The sequence below is a fragment of the Sorex fumeus genome, unplaced genomic scaffold, assembly GCF_029834395.1.
Source record: "Sorex fumeus unplaced genomic scaffold, SorFum_2.1 ptg000003l, whole genome shotgun sequence".
In the NCBI taxonomy this organism is placed as follows: domain Eukaryota; kingdom Metazoa; phylum Chordata; class Mammalia; order Eulipotyphla; family Soricidae; genus Sorex; species Sorex fumeus.
Genome location: NW_026606060.1, coordinates 18643886 through 18662883, shown reverse-complemented (window position 1 = coordinate 18662883; position 18998 = coordinate 18643886). Strand labels below are relative to the sequence as shown.

The window sequence follows — 18998 nt, the reverse complement described above, 5'->3', positions numbered from 1 at the left end:
AGTAAAACTGCATGTACGGGGAAGCTGCCGTCCGTCTGTGAGGGCTGCTGAGCTAGCTTAGAGTTCACCAAATTCAGTACCTAAACCAGTGTGGGAGACAGCCCACATTCGGTGGCTGTACGTGTGAGTCTCCAGAGCATGCGCCTGAGCCCCTTCCCCCACACCCACCAAAGGAAAGGACGCGGAGGCGATGCCCTCCCTTCACATGGTATTTTATTCTGAGCAGTGGAGGCAGGGGAGGAGTTGGAGAAAGGAAATGTGGGAGTCTGGAGCTCAGGAGCGAGGAGTTTCTGGCTGTCTCCCCGGGGGTGGGCCCAGGGCCCCAGGGGCTCAGATGAGGCCTAGAAGAGAGAAGAGCCAGCTGAGAGGCCTGGGTGAAAATTCCCGCCGTGCATGTGGCCAACCCAATTTGATTCCTGGAACGGCTGAGGAGTGCAGACCCGGAGACACCCCCCCACACACACACACACCCCCGCCAGCACCAGTGGGTGGTCCTGGCGAGCCCCAGCACAGCAAGGCCTAAACACCAGCCTCAGGTCCAGGATTCAACCAGGGACCTGGTGGACCAAGCCCTGCCCGGACACACACAGGGTCTCCTCAGCACCACTTGGGAGCCGCTTCCTCCCAGAGAAAAGATCCACGGAGGGCTAGCGAGTGGGGTGCCGCGGGAAACGGCACTCGAGTCATCTGAACCCCCAGAGTCACATCCGGGAAGCCAGCCAGAGCTGGGGGAGTTGTGGGTTTAGAAGTGAAAAGCCACAAGTGCTCTTCTCGGAGTCCAATGACAGGAAATGGTGGGAACCTCACATGTTCAGCAGACCCAGCCCTGTCAGTAACCACGCCCCGGCCCACTCCTGCCCATCGCCTGCAGCCTGGGTGCTCTAGAGGAGCGTCCCAGAAAGCCTCTAGCCGGCAGTCAGGCACCCTGTGTAGCTCGGAGGGAAGTGGGTCCCGCCCATGGGGCTGGATCTGGTCGGGGCCTGCCACGTATAGAATGGCCTCACCTGAGGACATGTTCTGGACATCAGGACCCTTACACATGGGAACCTGTGCCATTGTCATCCAACGGCCAAGTCATAACCCTTCCTTCATAGATGAGGACCCTGAAGCCAGAGAGCTGAAGATAATTCCCCAGGGGGCTGCACCTCGCCCGGGTTCGAGGAGATACAAGCAGCCCCTCCAACAAACACTAGAAGATGCTTGTTCAAGGTCATATGACTGAGGTGTGATGATGAAGGCCAGATTCCACCTCGGGAGTGTCCGTGTCCAAATGCAAGTTGGTTTGGTATTAGGGAGGTTTTTGTTTTGTTTTGTTTTTTGCTTTTTTTGGGGTCACACCAGGCAATGCACAGTGGCACAGTGGTCACAACTGGCTCTGCACTCAGGAATCACTCCTGGCGGTGCTCAGGGAACCATATGGGATGCTGGGAATCAAACCCGGGTTGGCTGCGCCCTACCCGTTGTGCTATCTCTCCAGCCCCAGGCATTTGGGAGTTTTATTGTTTGATGTTTTGGGCCACCGTGCTCAGGGCTGACTCCTGGCTCTGTGCTCAGGGATCACTCCTGGCAGGACTTGGCAGGTCAAACCCAGTTGGGCTGTGTGCAAAGCAAATATGCTCCCCACTGTACCACTGCCCGGCCCCCGGTTTTGTCTGAACTCCCTTGTCCATGGCCCATCACGGCTCCCAGAGGCTCTTGGCCATGTTGCTGTGCACAGCTGCCACCGGGTGAATATTTTGGAGACCCTCTGACCGGTGTCCACCAACTCAGCCCCCGCACACTTGCTGGTCTGAGGTGCAGGGGCCACAGATAGGCATTTCTGACATACATGTCACGGCTTCTGGGGAGACTGGCCAGGCACCCCCCCCACCCCGCCCTCTCACTGACCTGCAGATTTGCACATCTTAATGTCCACACAGACTTCGGAGGCACTCTTGCCAGCCATGATGTCCTGGACAATGACTTTTAAAAATGTCTTTATGAGAATCCTGCAGGGGACTTTCAGCAAGCCCATCTTGCCACACACCTGGGACGCGGCCTGGCTGATGGACTCCTGCAACAGCAGTACCACGTGTGGAACATGGGTCAGGTGGCTCCTGCCCCCTGTCGCTGCCCCCCTGAGAGCTACTGCAGCCTGGAAGCAGAGTCTTCAGAGAGAGGACGCCAGCCCACACCTCGTCACAGGTCCCTGTCCCAAGCTGGTGCTCCTGAGAGGACACTTGGTCCTGCCAGGGTTTCAGTCGCTCGGCACCTGCCACTCACACACATGAAAACCACACACAGACTCACACACATGCATGTGTCATGCAGAGACATACAATATGCGTGTAGACACGAATGCCGATATATACATGTATCCAGGAGGCACACACATGTGCATATACATATGCACACGACATGCACACAGACATACACACATGTGCACACACACACCCACGCACACCCATGCACACACAGACGCATGTGCACTCTCGCATATGCCCATGCATGCACACACGTACATACACACACATGCACACACACGTGCCTCCGCTGCACTGCACACCAGCCCCACAGGCTCACCTTGCTGGCCTCGGTCCCCACCATGTTCTCCAGCTTCTGTATCGTCTTCTTACAGGACGTACAGCGGAAGCCCACATTCCATCTTTCGGCCAGAAGATTGTCCTGTCAGAAAAGGACACCCTTGGACTCGGGCCCACAGGCCCTGTGAAGAAAGGGCCCCTGGAGATCGGAGACCAGCAGGACCATCTGCAGCTTTTCTGCCCTGAAGGACTTGAACCATCTTCCTGCTAGTCTGAGGGTGACCGAGAGACCCCATCTTTTCCAAAGCAGCCTCTCCCCCTCTTCTGTTGCCTGTCCAGGCCTGGCGGACCCTCTCAGGACAATGGGGCCCCTCGGGCCGAGGCACACAGAACCAACCCAGTTTCTCCTGCCCAGCCCTGCCCACCACCTCCTGCCACCCCATGCCCCCGGGCGAGGAAGAGGACCACAGGCAGAAGCCAGGCGGGTACCTGGAGCAGCTCTGCCTCACTCAGACCCAGATCCAGGTCCGCAGACTCGGGGTCCAGACCAGAGACGGCCAGTCCTGGGGAGACAAAGCAGCAGGGAGGGGACAAAGTCGGTTCTCTGTCGGGTGCGAGAGGAGAGGCTGGGAAGGCTCCTCGTGATGCCTCATCCCACACTTGCCCTCAGCTTCTCATGCTGTTCAGGAGGAAGGTTCTCTCACACAGCCCTCTCTGTCTGTCTGTCTGTCTATCTCACCACACACACACACACACACACACACACACACACACATATTGGGCTTTGATCTAGAAGGAAAGTTCCCTCCTCTTTTCAAGAGATTAGCTTCCAGGGGCTGGAGCAATAGCACAGTGGTAGGGCGTTTGCCTTGCACGTCACCGACCCGGGTTCGTTTCCCAGAATCCCATATGGTTCCCCGAGCACCGCCAGGAGTAATTCCTGAGAGAAGAGCCAGGAGTAACCCCTCCCGAGAGGGGAGGCTGGGATGTGACCCAAAATCAAAAGTGACCCAGCATCGCTTGGTGTGACCCAAAAAAGGAAAAAAAAAAGATTAGCTTCCAGAGCTGGAGCGACAGTGCAGTGGGGAGGGCACTTGCTTTGCATGAGGCTGACCCGGGTTTCATCCCTAGTATCCCACCTGGTCCCCAGAGCACTGCCAAGAGTGAACTCTGAGTATAGAGCCAGGAGTAAGCCCTGAGCACTGTGCTGGATGTGGCCCATGAACAGAGAGAGAGAGAGAGAGAGAGAGAGAGAGAGAGAGAGAGAGAGAGAGATATTAGCTTCCCTTTTTGTCTTCCTCCCCCAAATATTTCCTGTCACACAGCCCACCCCAGCCCACACTCCTTTCCAGAAACATCCTGACCTTCAAAGAACCCTTCAGTGTTTCTGCAGACCCCTGGCACTGGGATTGGGCATCATCAGGGTGCATGAGAAGGAAGCAAGTTTGCACAGGGGACCCCCGCTTGCTCCCAGGCACCATCAGAGTCTGAGCCTGTGGTCCCCAGAAGAAACCAGGCCCGCGGCCGAGTGCAATGACTTCGGGATGCGGATGACAAGTTTGCTTCTAGTGGGGTTCACTGAGACCAAAAATTTAGGACTAGAAAGTCCTATTCCCAATCCCTTGGGAGGAGCACTTTACCTGGGGTAATCAGGAATGCCGAGACCAGGAGCACAAGAGCCCAGAGGGTCATGGTGGGGCAGAGAAGGCTGCAGGGCGCGCCGAGGACTCAGGAGGAGCAAACAGGCCTGGGGCTGCCGCGTCTGTCTCACTCAGGCTTCTGCCTTTGCCCCCCTGTCGCCCCTGGAGGTCTTCACACAACATGTGACGACCGGAAGGTGACTCACTTGTCTCATGTGGCTGTACAGATAGTGCCTGGGGTTTTGAGGGCCGCAATGATGTCATTAGTCACAAGCTTCCACACAGGCCCTAGGTCCCACGTGGAGAGAACACCTGGGTGGTTCCTCCCTTCTTCCTGCTTTTGGGATGCCCCAGACTGGCCCTTTGCAGGTCAAGCCCTCCCCTTCCCCTCCAGCCTACACATACACACACACACACACACACACACACACACACACACACACACGCTGGCTTCCTCATGAAGGCTATCACTTTCCTTGACTTCAAGAAGTCTTGGCTTTCTTCTGGGAGCTTCACCACCATTTGAACTTGGTTTGGGGTCTGTGACCCACCTCCGAAGAGCTGGGTTGGAATTCTGTTTCAGATGAATTTGTTGAAAGACTTTGCTTTTCTCATTGACTTCATGGCTTTGGCACCTTTGCCAAAACTCAATTGGTTCTATAAATGTGGACGTATTTGTGGAAGCTTTATTATAGTGGGTCCTAGTGAAATCATATGAACAAAGCCCTCTGATAGTTCTGATATTTTTTTAAATAGGCACAATATTTGAACACTTAAAATAGTTCCTTTCTTCCCAAGAGAAGAACAGTCAGCAGCCAGAGAGGGTACAGGGATAAGGCATTCACTCTGCATGTAGTTGACATCAGTCCCATCCCCAGCACCATGGACAGTCCCCTTCGCACTGCCAGAAACAATGCCTGAGCACAGAGATACGAGTAAACCCTGGCCACACCAGGTGTGGCCAAAAAAACAAAGAAACAGATGGACAAACAGAGAACAGTAAAAATAGGCATTTGAAACAGTACTCAACACTGAAGGTCTTGGGGGGAAAATTCCATTAAAACAACAATGACGGGCTGGAGCAATAGCACAGCGGGTAGGGCGTTTGCCTTGCACGCAGCCAACCCAGGTTCGATTCCCAGCATCCCATATGGTCCCCTGAGCACCTCCAGGGGTAATTCCTGAGCGCAGAGCCAGGAGTAACCCCTGTGCATTGCCGGTTGTGACCCAAAAAGCCAAAAAAAAAAAATGACATGAGGGCGCGAAAATGTCTGGTGGAAGAGGAGAGACCCCAAAAGTCTGCATGCATGCAGGAGGCCTGGGGTCAATCCTTGTCACTCTCTGGGCCCCAAGCACTTTGAGGAGCACCCCGCACGAAGGAACTAGGATGTGGCCCCCAAATCAAAAAACAAACTCAGAAACAAATCAATTTGGTGGTTGTCAGTGGCAGTGGGTGGGGGTTGGGGGGATTGGATGAAGGGGCTCAAAGGGTACAAACTTCCTGCATGTTCTGGGCATGGCACAGGCAGCATGGGGACCATGGTCAGTAACACTGTGTTGCGTGCTGAAACATTTTTCAGATCAGGTCAGGTCAGAGCAATAGTGCATCTGCCTTGCACATGGCTGACCTGGTTCGATCCTATTACCATATATATTCTCCTGAGCACCTCTAGGAGTGATTACTGAGTGGAATGTAAAGCCAGGAGTAATCCCTGAGCATTTCTGGGTGTGGCCCAAAATCAGAAAGAAAAGTTATTTTGAGTTGGGACTGGAGCGATAGTACAGCAGGTAGGGCATTTGCCTTGCACGCGGCCGACCTGGGTTCGATTCCCAGCATCCCATATGGTCCTTCAAGTACTGCCAGGAGTTATTCCTGAGTGCAAAGCCAGGAGTAACCTCTGAGCATCGCCAGCTGTGACCCCCCCCCCCACAAAAAAACCCAAAGGGTTTTTTCCTTAATTTTTTATTAACAAAAATTAATATATTTTGTTTTATTTTGGAGCCGTACCCATTGGTGCTCAGAACTAATTCCTGATTCTATGCTCATGAATCAATCAGGGCCAGAGTCGGCTACATGCAAGGCAAGCAGCTTAACCTCTGTACTATCTCTCTGGCACTTAAGAGTTCTTATCATGGGGCTAGAGTGATAGTACAGCAGGTAGAATGGTTGCCTTGCACGTGGCCGACCCGGGTTCAATTCCCAACATCCAGTATGGGCTCCAAGCACTGCCAGGAGGGATTTCTGAGTACAGAGCCAGGAGTAAGCCCTGAGCAACATCTGTTATGGCCAAAAAGAGAGAGAGACAATGCCTCTTTTGCAGACCACCACACCCAAAAGGAGAGAGAGAACAAAAGGGAATGCCCTGCCACAGAGGCAGGGTGGGATGGGCGGTATGAGGGTGGGAGGGATATTATCCATGGTGGTAGAAAATGGACACTGGTGAAGGGATGGGTATTTGATCATCGTATAATCGAAACCCAAGCACAAAAAGTTGTAAATCTACAACTGTACTTCATGGTGTTTCACTAATAAAAATAAGAGAGAGAGAGAGAGAGAGAGAGAGAGAGAGAAGGTTCTAATCACAAGAAACAGATCTATAGCTAAGAGTAATGAGAGATATTCAGTTATTCAGTTTATGGTAATGATTGTATACTTGGCTATGTAATCAAACACCAAATCATTACATTTTACACCTAAACTAATATCAAGCCAATCACATCTGTTTTAACATGATTAATAGTACCTACTGCAAGAAATTAAAAACCGTGTTAAATATTTGATGCCAAGAGAAGGGGGAAAAAGACACCCCCAATTGCTGATAAGGACATGGAGTGACCAGCCCTCTGAACACTCTTGGTGAGAGGATAACACAGAACAACCACTTTGGTGCTGACCCAGGAGTTCTCCGAGGCATGAAACTCACACTCGGGTGCTCCAGACCTGCAGGGCCACTCTGACCTTGTCACTCTCACTCAGGGAAGGCACCTGCACACACACACACACACACAGAGGCGAGTCAAGAAGTCAAGATGCTCACAGAATGGTATGACTGGAACCCAATCACAAACTATTTTGTAATTGCATATCTCACAGTGAGTAAAAAATAAATAAATAAATAAATAAATAAATAAATAAAATAGGGTCAGAGTCATAGTACAGCGAGTACAGCACCTGCCAGGCATGCGACTGATGGGTTCGATACCCTGAGTAATTTCTGAGGGCAGAGCCAGGAACAAGTCCTAAGCACTGCCAGATGTGGCCCTGAAACAAAACTAAATAAATCAAATAGAAATAAAATATTCACAGAAGATGGGCCCAGAAAATGGCCACATCGGCCGAGATTAATACCAGGAGTTTTGCTCCATGGCTTGGAGGCCAGCCACACATTCTAGGGAAAAAGGGAGCTCAGATAGAGAAAGGAGCACCAAATAAAGGGTGTTGGGAGGATCCTCCCAGGATGGAAAATGCATGCTGAAAGTAGAATATAGACCAAACATGATTGCCACTCAATGCCTCTTTTGCAAACCACAATACCCAAAAGGAGAGAGAGAACAAAAGGGAATGCCTTTTGTATACAGAGGTATACTGGGACCCGTGGTGGTGAAAAATGGGCACTGGTGGAGGAATGGGTGTTTGATCATTGTATAATCGAAACCCAAGCACAAAAATTTGTAAATCTACAACTGTACCTCATGGTGTTTCACTAATAAAAAATTTTTTTAAAAAGAAAGAAAAAAAGAAAAAGGACACATCTAGTTATATGTCCAAGAGTTGGAAAGAGTGACTCAAATAGATATCTGTAATGTCCATCAGTACTCATAGCAGCTTCACTCACAATAGCCAGAAGAGAGAACAATCCATACACAGATGACTGGATAAAGAAAATGGAGCTTACACTTACAATAAAATGTTAAGGGCTAGAGCGATAGCACAGCGGGTAGGGCATTTGCCTTGCACGCGGCTGACCTGGGTTCGATTCCCAGCATACCATATGGTCCCCCGAACACCGCTAGGAGTAATTCCTGAGTGCAGAGCCAGGAGGAACCCCTGTGCATCGCCGGGTGTGACCCAAAAAGAAAAAAAAATGTTATTCAGTCATTTGAAAAAAAGGAGAGACTGGGACTGGGGAGAGAGTTCAGCTGATAGGGCAGGCACTGACCCTGCCTGTAACTCATCCCGGCCCGATCCAGCACTCTACATGCCCCTAAGTCCTCTCAGGACTGATCCCTGAGCACAGAACCAGGAGTAATACCCGAGCATCGCAGGGTGTGGCATTTAATAGGAAGTGAAGGAAGGAGGGAGGGAGCCAGCCAGGCAGGAAGACTGACTACAATCCTTATGATTCCATTTACATTATCTTAGAGCAGGAGCCCAGAGTTAGGTGACGAGAATAAAACTGAAGTAAAGACAGAGGACCTTCAGCCAAGAAAGAGTCCAGGAGAAAACAGAGGATGAAAGCGTCAGAAAGCCAAGATCTTGTCAGGATGCATTTCAGCAGGTCACCTGCAATGACACTAAAGAATGGCTGCTCTTTTTTTTATATATATAATTTTATTTATTGAATCACCATGAGAGCAGTTACAAAGCTTTCGGGTCTAAGTCTCGGTCATACAATGAAACACCCATACCTTCACCAGTGCCCATTCTCCACCACCAAAAACCCCAGTATGCCCCCATCCCACGCCCTCCCCTTACCTGTGGGGCAGATGATTTCCATATTACTCTCTCTCTACTTTTATCACATTCAATATTTTGACACCAAACCCACTATTATTATTTGAGATTTTACCCCAACACTCAGATCTGCTGAAAAGGCAACAGTAGACAATTTGTGTTCTATGTCTGGTTATGAATAACATGATGTCGCATGGCTGCAGTAGGGCCACATGATTTTGAAATTCCGAATTTTTTTTAAACACCATGAGGTACAGTTGTAGATTTACAATTTTTTGTGCTTGGGTTTAGATTATACAATGATCAAATACCCATCCCTCCACCAGTGCCCATTTTCCACCACCATGGATAATATCCCTCCCACCCCCATCCCTCCCATCCCACCCTGCCTCTGTGGCAGGGTGATCCCTTGTGTTCTCTCTCTCCTTTTGGGTGTTGTGGTCTGCAACCTGCTGGGTTTCCTCTCTGGGGTGGCCCAGTGACAGTAACGTACTGTGGGGTCCGGATGCATTTCTGCCAAAAGCCACTGGGGTTTGAGATTTGTTTCTGAGTCTCTTGGATCATGGCCGTTAAGCAGCTTGATCAGGAGCCAGAGAGGCCATTCGTGGGCGATGACTTGGGGTCTCGTTGGGGCGGGGAGGACAAGCCCGGCTCCACCCCATCCCGTGAGGCCCTGTGTGTCTCGTCACTGAGGGCCCAAATGTGACTCTCCAGTGGCCTCAGACGGATGGCGGCCACTGGGCCGCCAGGGGGAACAGGCCAAGGCACAAAACCTATTCCCACCTGGGTTGGCCCAGCACCGGTAGTCTACTGCAGAGACCGGACGCATTTCTACCTAAAGCCACTGGGTTCCAAGATTCGTTTCTAAGTCTCTGGGATCATGGCCATTAAGCAGTTCAATCAGGAACCAAAGAGGCCTTGCCTCCAATTATATAGCTGAGCCGGAGGTGGTTTGTGGGTGTGTTTCCCACATACCTAACTTTTGGCCGTTTACTTTCTTGGTAAACTTTGCCCCAAGTTTTTGGGGTCTGGCCAAAGGCACAGCAGCAATTTTGGGGTATCTGGAAGTCTGAAGGCGCCATGAGGCTGCTGATGCACTCGCCTCACAGGTACAGATTGACCTGCTGGCGGCACCATACCCCCTTTTCTTCTTTTTAAAAGTTTATTTATTTATTTAGTTTTTGCTTTTGGGGTCACACCCAGCGATGCGTAGGGGTTATTCCTGGCTCTACACTCAGGAATTACTCATGGCAGTGCTTGGAGGACCATATAGGATGCTGGGAATAGAACCCGGGTCAGCCGTGTGCATGGCAAACACCCTACCTGCTGTGCTATCACTCCAGCCCCCACATTTAAGCCTTAAAAAAAAAAGAGTAGGGGCTAGAGAGATACCCCAGTGGGTAGGGCATTTGCCATGCACACAGCTGACCACCCCGGGTTCGATTCCCAGCATTCCATATGGGCCCTCCGAGCACCGTGACGAGTAATTCCTGAGTGCAGAGCCAAGAGTAAGCCCTGAGCATTGCTGGGTGTGACCCAAAAAGAAAAAAAAAAAGTAAAAACTTTCCCCAGGTATAGCAACCTATAGTCGGCTGGGAAATATACCCTCATTTCCTTGTCTCTCACCACATTGGTCAGGGTAAGACTTCACCCCTCGGTCTGCAGAGAGCTCAGAGGGATGCAACATGAGGGCCCCCATGCACGAGGCCCCAGATTCAAACCCCGAGCACGGCCAGGTGTTGCCCAGGGACCCAGGCACCTCTGGGCCCCAGCACTGAGTTTGTCAGGCCCGCACAGTCTGACCAAATCCCCAGGCCCAGGCCCTGCTGGGAACCCCCGCCCCTGAGAAGAAAGAGCTTCACATGTTCAGCACACTGCCCCTTCAGCCTCACGTGCAGCCGCTGACCTGCAGGTCGGGTGCTGCGACAGGCCTGATGCTGAGGCACGTCCCGCCCCCCCAGAGACCCACAACCTCAATGGCTCCGGGCTGCAATGGTGAGGGGCCCTCAGCTCTCTGGATTTCCGGGCTGGGAGGTGGCCGGCACAGACAGGTTCCCCAGGTACTGGATGAAGCGTCCCTCTCCATGTTTACTCAAGGACACTCTGTCCTTGGGACCTGGACAAGGGTTGGTGGGGGGAGTGGTGGGAGGGGGGCACAGAGCCATAGTGTAGTGGGTAGGACGTTGGCCTTGCACATAGCCAACCTGGGTTCAATTCCTGGCACCCCAGTGGTTCCCCGAGCACCGCCAGCGGTACTTTCTGTGCAGATCCAGGAGTAGACCCTGACCACATCTGTGGGTGTGACCCAACACAAACTACAAAAAAACAACCAAACAAACAAAAAACACTCAGGTCCTGAGAGCAGGGGGCAGGGCAGGAAGCTGAGCCACCCACCCCCCTCAACCAGCCAAACTCCTCTGGGCTGCAGCCTGCGGGAGAAGCCGCCCAGAAGCCAGACAGCCTGCCCAGGAGATGAACCGCATCTCCCAGGCCTCCAGCCACCACCCTGTCCTGCGCTGCCTGTCCCCAGCCCAACTCCTCACTGTGCCGCGCCACACGCCGCCACGTCCTCCTCAGGGCTGTGGCCGAGTTCCCAGTCACAGATTCACACTCAGGTTCACACTCTGGCAGATGCTCTTTTTCCACTTAACCGAAGTCTCACGTAGACACGACATGTGGCCTCTGCAGAACCACCTCCTGCCCACCCACACACCCTCCACTGTGTTCCACAATGGCAACTGTGTGTGTGTCACTCCACCAAGGCAGAAACAATGAGAACTGCTGTGTGACCGTGAGTGGGTCCCTGGCGGTCGTGGTGCTCATCCAGGCCCTGCCCACACTCCGAGCACTGCAGCTGGAGAACTTGTGCAGAGAAGTGATTCAGTGGCCAGACGGACTGGGCACCTGAGGTGAGGCACCAACACTCCTCAGCCTCCTGTGCAGCCAGGCCTGAGGTGCATCTTCTCCTGCACCAGCAGTTGCCCCACAGCCCCTTCACCCCATCATAGAGGGGCCTGGGGCCACGGGCAGCCCCCCATCCCACATCCCTGCCTCTGTGTATCTCTGACTCTGAGGGCGTTTGGATTTTTTGGGGGGGTCGCACCCGCACCCGGCGATGCACAGGGGTTACTCCTGGCTCCTGCACTCAGGAATTATTCTTGGTGGTGCTCAGGGGACCATATGGGATGCTGGGAATCGAACCCGGGTCGGCCACGTGCAAGGCAAATGCCCTACCCGCTCTGCTATTGCTCCAGCCCCTGTTTGAATATTTTGTTTTCCCAGTTGCCTGTAGTTAACTTGTAACTAATGGCAACCAAGTGCCCACAAAACCAAGGAGCTTCCTGGGGAATTAAGGGGTCCCTGGGGGTCGGGGTTTGGCCTCCGGTGCTCAGCCTGGTTGAAGGGCCAGGCAGGAAGCTCTTGCGAGCGTTGCTCAAGAGTGGAAGCGGCCCAAGAGGCCAACTGGGGGAGCACCAGGAGGGCGTCACGGGGGCCACCTGGTCCTGCCTTAGTTTCCCTCCCGTAACCCAGAGAGAGGGGATGAGATCTGGAGGTTCAGAAATCCCGGTGTCTGAGGCGGCCGCAAGTCCAGGTCCAGAGGAGTGAAAGCAGGGGTGAAGGGAGCAGGGAGGGGGCGCTGGGGGACCAGAGGGCCCCTGCCGGGAAGGGGCGGGGCACAGCACCTGGAGGGCTCTCCAGGCCAAGGCAAACACTGGGGCGGCCTGCCCTGTCCCCCACCCCCACTCCCAGATAAAAGGGCTCCCACCCCAGACCAGGTCCAGACCAAGGAGGCGCCATGGCCAAGCCAAGCCTGTTCCAGCTACTGCTGCTGGCCACGCTGTGCGGCCTGGGCTTGGGCGAGGGTGAGTGCCCAATGCCCCCAGCTGGGCTCCTCCCTTCTGGGTCTAAACCCCTGAGGGTCCCTGCCTGGCTCCCAGTCACTGGGGGGTGGGTTTGGTAACGGGGGCAGGGGAGCTCGGGGCATTTGCCGTGGCCTGGATCCATCCCAAGGTTGCTCTGGCCCCAAACCACAGTTGCAGGGACGCCCTCATCACCCACTGCCTGTGCCGACGGACCCAAATTCTGGTGCCAAGGCCTGGAGCAAGCCCTGCAGTGCCGGGCCCTGGGCCACTGCCTGCGGGAAGTGTGGGGACATGCGGGCTCCGTGAGTAACCCCAGGGACCGGGGAGCCCCCATGGGCGAGGGGATGGCTGGGGGCGGTAAGGTGGGGCAGGGGGGGCTGGGAGGGAGAGGAACAGCGTGGGCTGGGACCACTGCAGCCAGCGCCAGCCTCAGGCGCCCACGGGGGTCCCCACAGGATGAGCTGTGCCTGGAGTGCAAGGCCCTGGTGCCCATCCTCATCAAGATGGCCAAGGAGGCCATTTTCCAGGTAAGGCCACGGAGCTCCTGGACACAGAGGGGACGGGGCAGGGCTGGGGTGGTGCTCTGCCTACTGATGGCTGGAGGCTGGTAGGAAGCAGCGCCATCCAGGTGGGCTTCCTGGAGGGGGAAGGGGCCCTCGAGTTCCACCCCTGCATCCCTGGAACTTCTAGAGGCTGGAGTGGCCCTGGGGAGGCCAGGCTGACCGTCCCCTTTTATCCCTGCTGGCTCCCAGAACAAGATGCGCAAGTTCCTGGAGAACGAGTGTGACCAGCTGCCCCTGAAGCTGCTGGTGCCTCAGTGCCACCATCTACTGGACTTCTACTTCCCCATGGTCATCAGCTATTTCCAGAACCACATCGTGAGTGCCCTGCCCTCTCCTCCCAAGTGTCCGGGGGACCCCCACACCTACAGCCACTGGCACCCGTGGGCTCACACACCGTCCCCCCACACACACACACACTCACGCGTCCGGTGCACACGCTTCACGCCCATTCTCCCAAGCACACACCATACATGCACATGCCTGCTCAGTCTCCTGTCCCATGCCGCGCCCTTTGCTGCCTCACCCCAACACTGTACTCCAGCTGCAGCCTGCACCATCCCGGTCCCTGACTGAGCAGAGGGGGTCCCTCTCACTCACCGCCTTCTCCCCTCCATCCCCCCCATGTCCCAGAACCCCCAGGCCATCTGCGAGCACCTGGACCTGTGCCAGTCCGAGACCACTGGGTCGCCGGAGCCGGGGCAGGAGCTGGAGCTGTTCCCCGGGTTGCTGGATCAGCTGGCCCTGCCCGCACTCCCTGGGGGCCTCCTCCTCAAGGCAGGGCCTCACACACAGGTGAGGGAGCTCCACCCCACCCCTCGCCCCAAAGGCAGGGGAGTTAGGGGGGGCAGAGGTGGGACACTGGAGCGGCCCACTTGGGGCAGGGCCCCAGGAGGAGGCGAGGGAGGCGGCGGGGGTCCAGGGGCGCAAAGCTGGAGCCATCTGAGGGTGATGCCCTGACATCACCACCCCACCCCCCAGGATATCTCCGAGCGCAAGTTCCCCATCCCGCTCCCCATCTGCTGGCTCTGCAAGACGCTGCTCGGGCGGATTCAGTCTGCAGTTCCCAAGGTAGGTCCCAGACACCCCCGCCCAGCAGAACCCCCCTCGGGACTCGGGACTGAGTGTGCCGCTCAGTGGGGAACCCCCAGTGCAGCTGGCAAGGGCTGGGGGCCAGAGGGCAGTTCCAAGGGCTGGAGCACGTCTGAGCACGTCTTAGCACCTACCGGGCCGGGGTGTCCTGGCCCCAGAACAACAGCAAAGGCCCAGGCAGAGGAGCGGCAGGGCTTTACTATTCCAAAGAAGAACTTCCCTAGATGGACGCCCACCCCTCCCTCCCCCCCCCCCCATTCACGCCAGACTCACAGTGACCACTGCCAGTGGCCCCCAGAGCCCAGGACTGCCTGAGCAAGGAGCCTTGGCGAGGACCCAGGCCTCTGGTCCCGGCTGCCCGCACCTGCCTGGTGCCAGAGGGACTTCTGCAGAGAAGCCCAGGATGAGAATGCAAAAGGGTAGCTGGTGGACAGTAAGGGCAGAAGGGGCTGAGCTAGGACGGGACGCGGGGCCTAGGCGGCAGACAGGACCCTCTGAGCACAGGAACCAGGGCACTAGAGAGGAAACGCGTGATTCCCTGCCGTGGGCACCTGCAGGGACACTGGGCTGCCATGTGCTGCGATGCGCCTGGGACAGGGCCGGCTTAGCGTGCTTGCCTCACACACGCCGAGCAGAGCTGGATCCCCAGCATCCCATATGGTCCCTGAGCCTTACCAAGAGTAACCCCTGAGTGCAGAGCCAGGAGTAAGCTCTGGGCACCGCCTGGGCTGGCCCCAAAATCATAAAAGAAGAGCAGAGAGCACTGAGCTTTCAGGAAAGACCATGTTCGGGGGTACGGGACTCGGGGTTTCTGGTCACGGGCAAGATGTGAATCCAAAGAACCGTGTGGGGTCCTGGGGCCCCATGTGGGCAGCAGGAGGGAGGAAGTACCCTGGGCAAGCAGAGGCACAGGGAAGGGGCACCACGGCCCAAGGCCCCCAGAGGCCAGCAGGAAGGGGAAGGAGGGTTCGTCCGTCATGCACAGGGGCTGGCGCTGCCCACAGTAGGGCCAGACCGGAGCGAACAGAGGCTGAGGAGACCTGGAGCTGGACGGAAGCCCCCAGGGACGGGGCTCTGGTCGGACGGAAGGAGAATAGAAGTTCTGAGAAGGGGAAAGCTCATCCCACACTGACAGACCCGGGCAGGTGGAAGCAAGGGCCTGTGACAGCAAGGACACCCATGTGGCACAAGGCAGGAGGCCGCGGGCACCCGGGTGGAGGCCCCCAGGCCTGCCTGGGGCAGCACCTCCCCCAGCACCCCCCTCAGCCCATTCCTCCCTCCCCTGCCGGGGCTGAAAGGCCAGCCTGGATGGAGGCATTTGAGGGGGTGAACCCCAGCGGTGCTCCTGGGTTAGTCCTGGCTCTGGGCTCAGCAGTGCCAGGAAGATGAAGGTCTTGGGTCAGGCTCTCTAGGCCCCAGAGGGAGCCCTGTCTATACACTGGTTGGTGCTGGAGTGAAGAGTCGAGAAGGGAGGGGGGGTAAGCTCTTCGCTCCACTCCCATGGGAAGGGAAGTGCGGGGCCCTCCTTGTTTGCGGGGGGCTCCTGAAGAGCCACAGGCAGAAGCAGTTACCTCTGGGTGGGGGTACTGCCAGCCCCGGAGCAGCAAGGGGTAGATAGGACCTGCCCCAGGACACCCTTCTCGTATCTGGGGAAATCCGGAGACTCTGAGTGAGAAGTGGGTGTGGTTCCTGCACCCACAGAGTAATACCCGATGAGTCCCTGGACAGACTGAAGCCGTGACCTCTCCTGTAAGGGAATACCCTGCTAGAAGGGGCCCTCTACAAAGTGCCTGGGTGCTGGGCCAGGAAGGGCTGGCGAGAGACTCAGGGCTGAAGTTTCTTGCCTGTGGGAGAGTCTGGAATGTCCACACGGGCCCCTGAGCACTGCCAGGAGCTGCCCACAAGCCTGGAGCCAGGGGTGGGCCAGGGAGCTGGAGTTTGGGCTGGTCACGGCCCGACCTGCCCTCTTTCGCCCTCCACAGGGGGTGCTGGCCCAGACCATGACCCGGGTATGCCACATGGTACCCCTGGTGGCTGGAGGCATCTGCCAGTGCCTGGCCGAGCGCTACACGGTCCTCCTCCTGGACGCGCTGCTGGGCAAGACGCTGCCCCAGCTGGTCTGTGGCCTCGTCCTCCGCTGCTCCAGAGAGGACAGCATAGGCTCAAGTGAGTCGGCCAGTCCCGCCCCGCCCTGCTCGCCCACTCCAGGACACCCCGGCCTCTGCAGGCTCAGCCCTTCTGTGTCCCTCTGTAGCCCTCCCTCCGCTGGGGCCCCCGCCGCCGCCGCCGCCGCAGCCGCCGGCAGAGTGGCTACCACATAACTCCGACTGTCACCTCTGCATGGTTGTGACTGGAAAGGCGATGAACATCATTGGGCCTCTGCCCCAGGCCCTGCACCAAGCCTGCTTCGACTTCGGGCTGGATCAGCTGAAGGTTTGGGGCGGCTGGGGCGGCTGGGCTGGGGGCCTGCTCGGGAGGCAGGTGGGAGTCTGCTGTGGGGACCGGCATGCATCCCTACGGGGAAAGAGTCCTCATGAGCTTTGAGATGAGCAGCCCCAGGGCAAGGAGCAGGAGAGGGACACTGGCGTTCCCCTCCTGGGGTGACTCCCTGGACAGAAACCCACCTGCACCAGCCAGGCTTCTCTGGAAGTTCCAAGGGGCCAACCGCAGGGAGGGTAAGTTTCCTCCATGACGTCAGGCCTGGCAGAAGCCTTCGGACACCGCTGCACTGCACGCCCTGCTCATGCTCCTCACTCAGTGCTCCCTCTGCGCACGCAGAGGGTGGATGGACTTAAGAAGTTTTGCCTAGGGGCTGGAGTGATAGCACAGCCAACCGGGGTTCGAGTCCCAGCATCCCATATGGTTCCCTGAGCACCACCAGGAGTAATTCCTGAGTGCAGAGCCAGGAGGAACACCTCTGCATCGCCAGGTGTGACCCAATAAGCAAACAAACAAACAAAAAAGTTCTCCCTAAATGCCCAGAAGCCAGCGCGAAGGCTTATGACACTCGCCCAGTCATGGGTTCACCCACTGAGGGGGTCAGGACAGTCCTGCTGTTTTCTACACTGAGGAACCAGAAGGTGACTTCGTGGTGTGGAGCACTGGCCCGGTGGCACTAGCCCCTACCCAGGGGATCCTGAGCCCCCCGCAGGCTCTCTTTTGGGTCCCTGCTTGGGAGAAATGGAATGTCCTCAGAGCAGAAGGGGAGGCTCTTCCCAGGCCCGAGAGCTAGCACAGGGCTTCAGGCACCGGCCTTGCATTCGACTGACCCTTCTGCTCCCCGGCACCACCTGACCAAGACCAAAATTGCAAGTACTGCTGAGGTGGTCCAACACCCTCACCTCCACCCCCAGCCCCCTAAAAATGTCCCAAGTGCCTGGCTTGCCCAGCAGAGACCCTCCGCTTCAGCCCTCCAGCTCATTCTGTCTCCTTGCAACCAACAGCTGCCTTGCAATGGGGAAGGGGGAGGCAGCCAGGAGGGAGACCCTCTGGCCGGGACCCCCGCAGCCCCGCAACCCTGTCTGTCTCCCTCCCCAGTGCCAGATGTTCGTGACACAGCACATGGTCCAGCTGGAGAGCATGCTGTTCCAGGGCTGGGACAACTGCTCCATCTGCCAGGTACGCCCGCGCCCTGAGATCCTCCATCCCCAAGGCCCTGGGCTAAGTCTCTGTCCCTCTCACACTCTGTCTGTGTAAAGAAGCACCTCAGAGGGATGAAGAAAGAGTCAAGAGTCGGAGAGAGGGGCTGGAGTGATAACACAGCAAGTAGGGCGTTTGCTTTGCATGCGGCCGACCCAGGTTCGATTCCCAGCATCCCATATGGTCTCCCGAGCACCACCAGGATTAATTCCTGAGTGCAGAGCCAGGAGGAACCCCTGTGCATCACCAGGTGTGACCCAAAAAGCAAAAAAAAAAAAGTGTCGGAGAGAGAGCCCAGGGGTGAAGTCGCTGGCCTGGCACCCAGGAGGCCCTGACTCCCTCCCCGGAAACACGGAAGGAAGGAAGGAAGGAAGGAAGGAAGGAAGGAAGGAAGGAAGGAAGGAGGGAGGGAGGGAGGGAGGGAGGGAGGGAGGGAGGGAGGGAGGGAAGGAGGGAGGGAGGAAAGAAAGGAGAGAACAGGAGAGGAAGGAAGGAGCAGTGTAAAGAGGTGCTTTGAGGGGATTGGGGGGGTCACCCACTGAGCAATAGGTGCAACAGGGCACTAAGTGGGGGTGTGGGTGAGCACCCCCTGCTCGGAGTCTCGTGTCCAGAAGGTCCACGGCTCTGAGGAAACCCCAGGGTGGCAGGGCTTCAGGAGGGGGACGGGGTGGGGGGGATGGCTCAGCCTCCTGCTGTCCCCACCAGGCTCTGGGGGTGTGTGAGGCCAACTCCATACCACCCCTTCCGTGTGTGAGCAACTCCCACCTCTGAGTGCCACAGGTGAGTTTCGGCCCCCGACTCAGGAAGCAGAAGGTGGGTCCTGCACCCATGTGGCGGTGGGGGGTGGAGGCGACCTCTGCTCTCCCAGCCAGAGGCCCCCTGACCACCAGCTCCACCCTCCACACAGGCCTCGGCCCCCGGATCCCCACACGACCCTGCTCTCTGCCCCTCAGAACCCCGCCCGGGAGCCCCAACTCCTGCCTGCGCCTCAGCATCTAATCCATTAG

The 18998-nt window shown here is 56.5% G+C and overlaps 2 protein-coding genes across 2 annotated transcripts; one reads left to right on the top strand and one right to left on the bottom strand.

The window, feature by feature from the left end:
- Positions 1 to 248: 248 nt before the first annotated feature.
- Positions 249 to 4214, bottom strand: GNLY (granulysin). Its single transcript, XM_056119126.1, has 5 exons — positions 4163 to 4214; positions 3012 to 3085; positions 2563 to 2664; positions 1888 to 2053; positions 249 to 341 (listed from the first exon to the last, which is right to left on the bottom strand). Exons 1-5 carry the CDS (start codon positions 4212 to 4214, stop codon positions 331 to 333), a joined length of 405 nt encoding a protein of 134 aa, XP_055975101.1. The 3' UTR covers positions 249 to 330.
- Positions 4215 to 12633: 8419 nt separating this feature from the next.
- On the top strand, positions 12634 to 18998 carry SFTPB (surfactant protein B). Its single transcript, XM_056119114.1, has 10 exons — positions 12634 to 12700; positions 12878 to 13002; positions 13156 to 13227; positions 13453 to 13578; positions 13894 to 14055; positions 14242 to 14331; positions 16335 to 16518; positions 16607 to 16785; positions 17890 to 17970; positions 18945 to 18998. The coding sequence occupies exons 1-10, from the start codon at positions 12634 to 12636 to the stop codon at positions 18996 to 18998; spliced, it is 1140 nt and encodes a 379-aa protein (XP_055975089.1).

Coding starts and splice junctions, on each gene's coding strand:
- SFTPB (XM_056119114.1), top strand. CDS start 12,634: ATGGCCAAGCCAAGCCTGTTCCAGCTACTGCTGCTGGCCACGCTGTGC. Junction 14,332..16,334: donor TTCAGTCTGCAGTTCCCAAG/GTAGGTCCCAGA, acceptor CGCCCTCCACAG/GGGGTGCTGGCCCAGACCAT. Junction 17,971..18,944: donor ACAACTGCTCCATCTGCCAG/GTACGCCCGCGC, acceptor TCTGCCCCTCAG/AACCCCGCCCGGGAGCCCCA.
- GNLY (XM_056119126.1), bottom strand. CDS start 4,214: ATGACCCTCTGGGCTCTTGTGCTCCTGGTCTCGGCATTCCTGATTACC. Junction 3,086..4,162: donor GGCATTCCTGATTACCCCAG/GTAAAGTGCTCC, acceptor TTGTCTCCCCAG/GACTGGCCGTCTCTGGTCTG. Junction 2,054..2,562: donor TGGGGACCGAGGCCAGCAAG/GTGAGCCTGTGG, acceptor CTGCTGTTGCAG/GAGTCCATCAGCCAGGCCGC.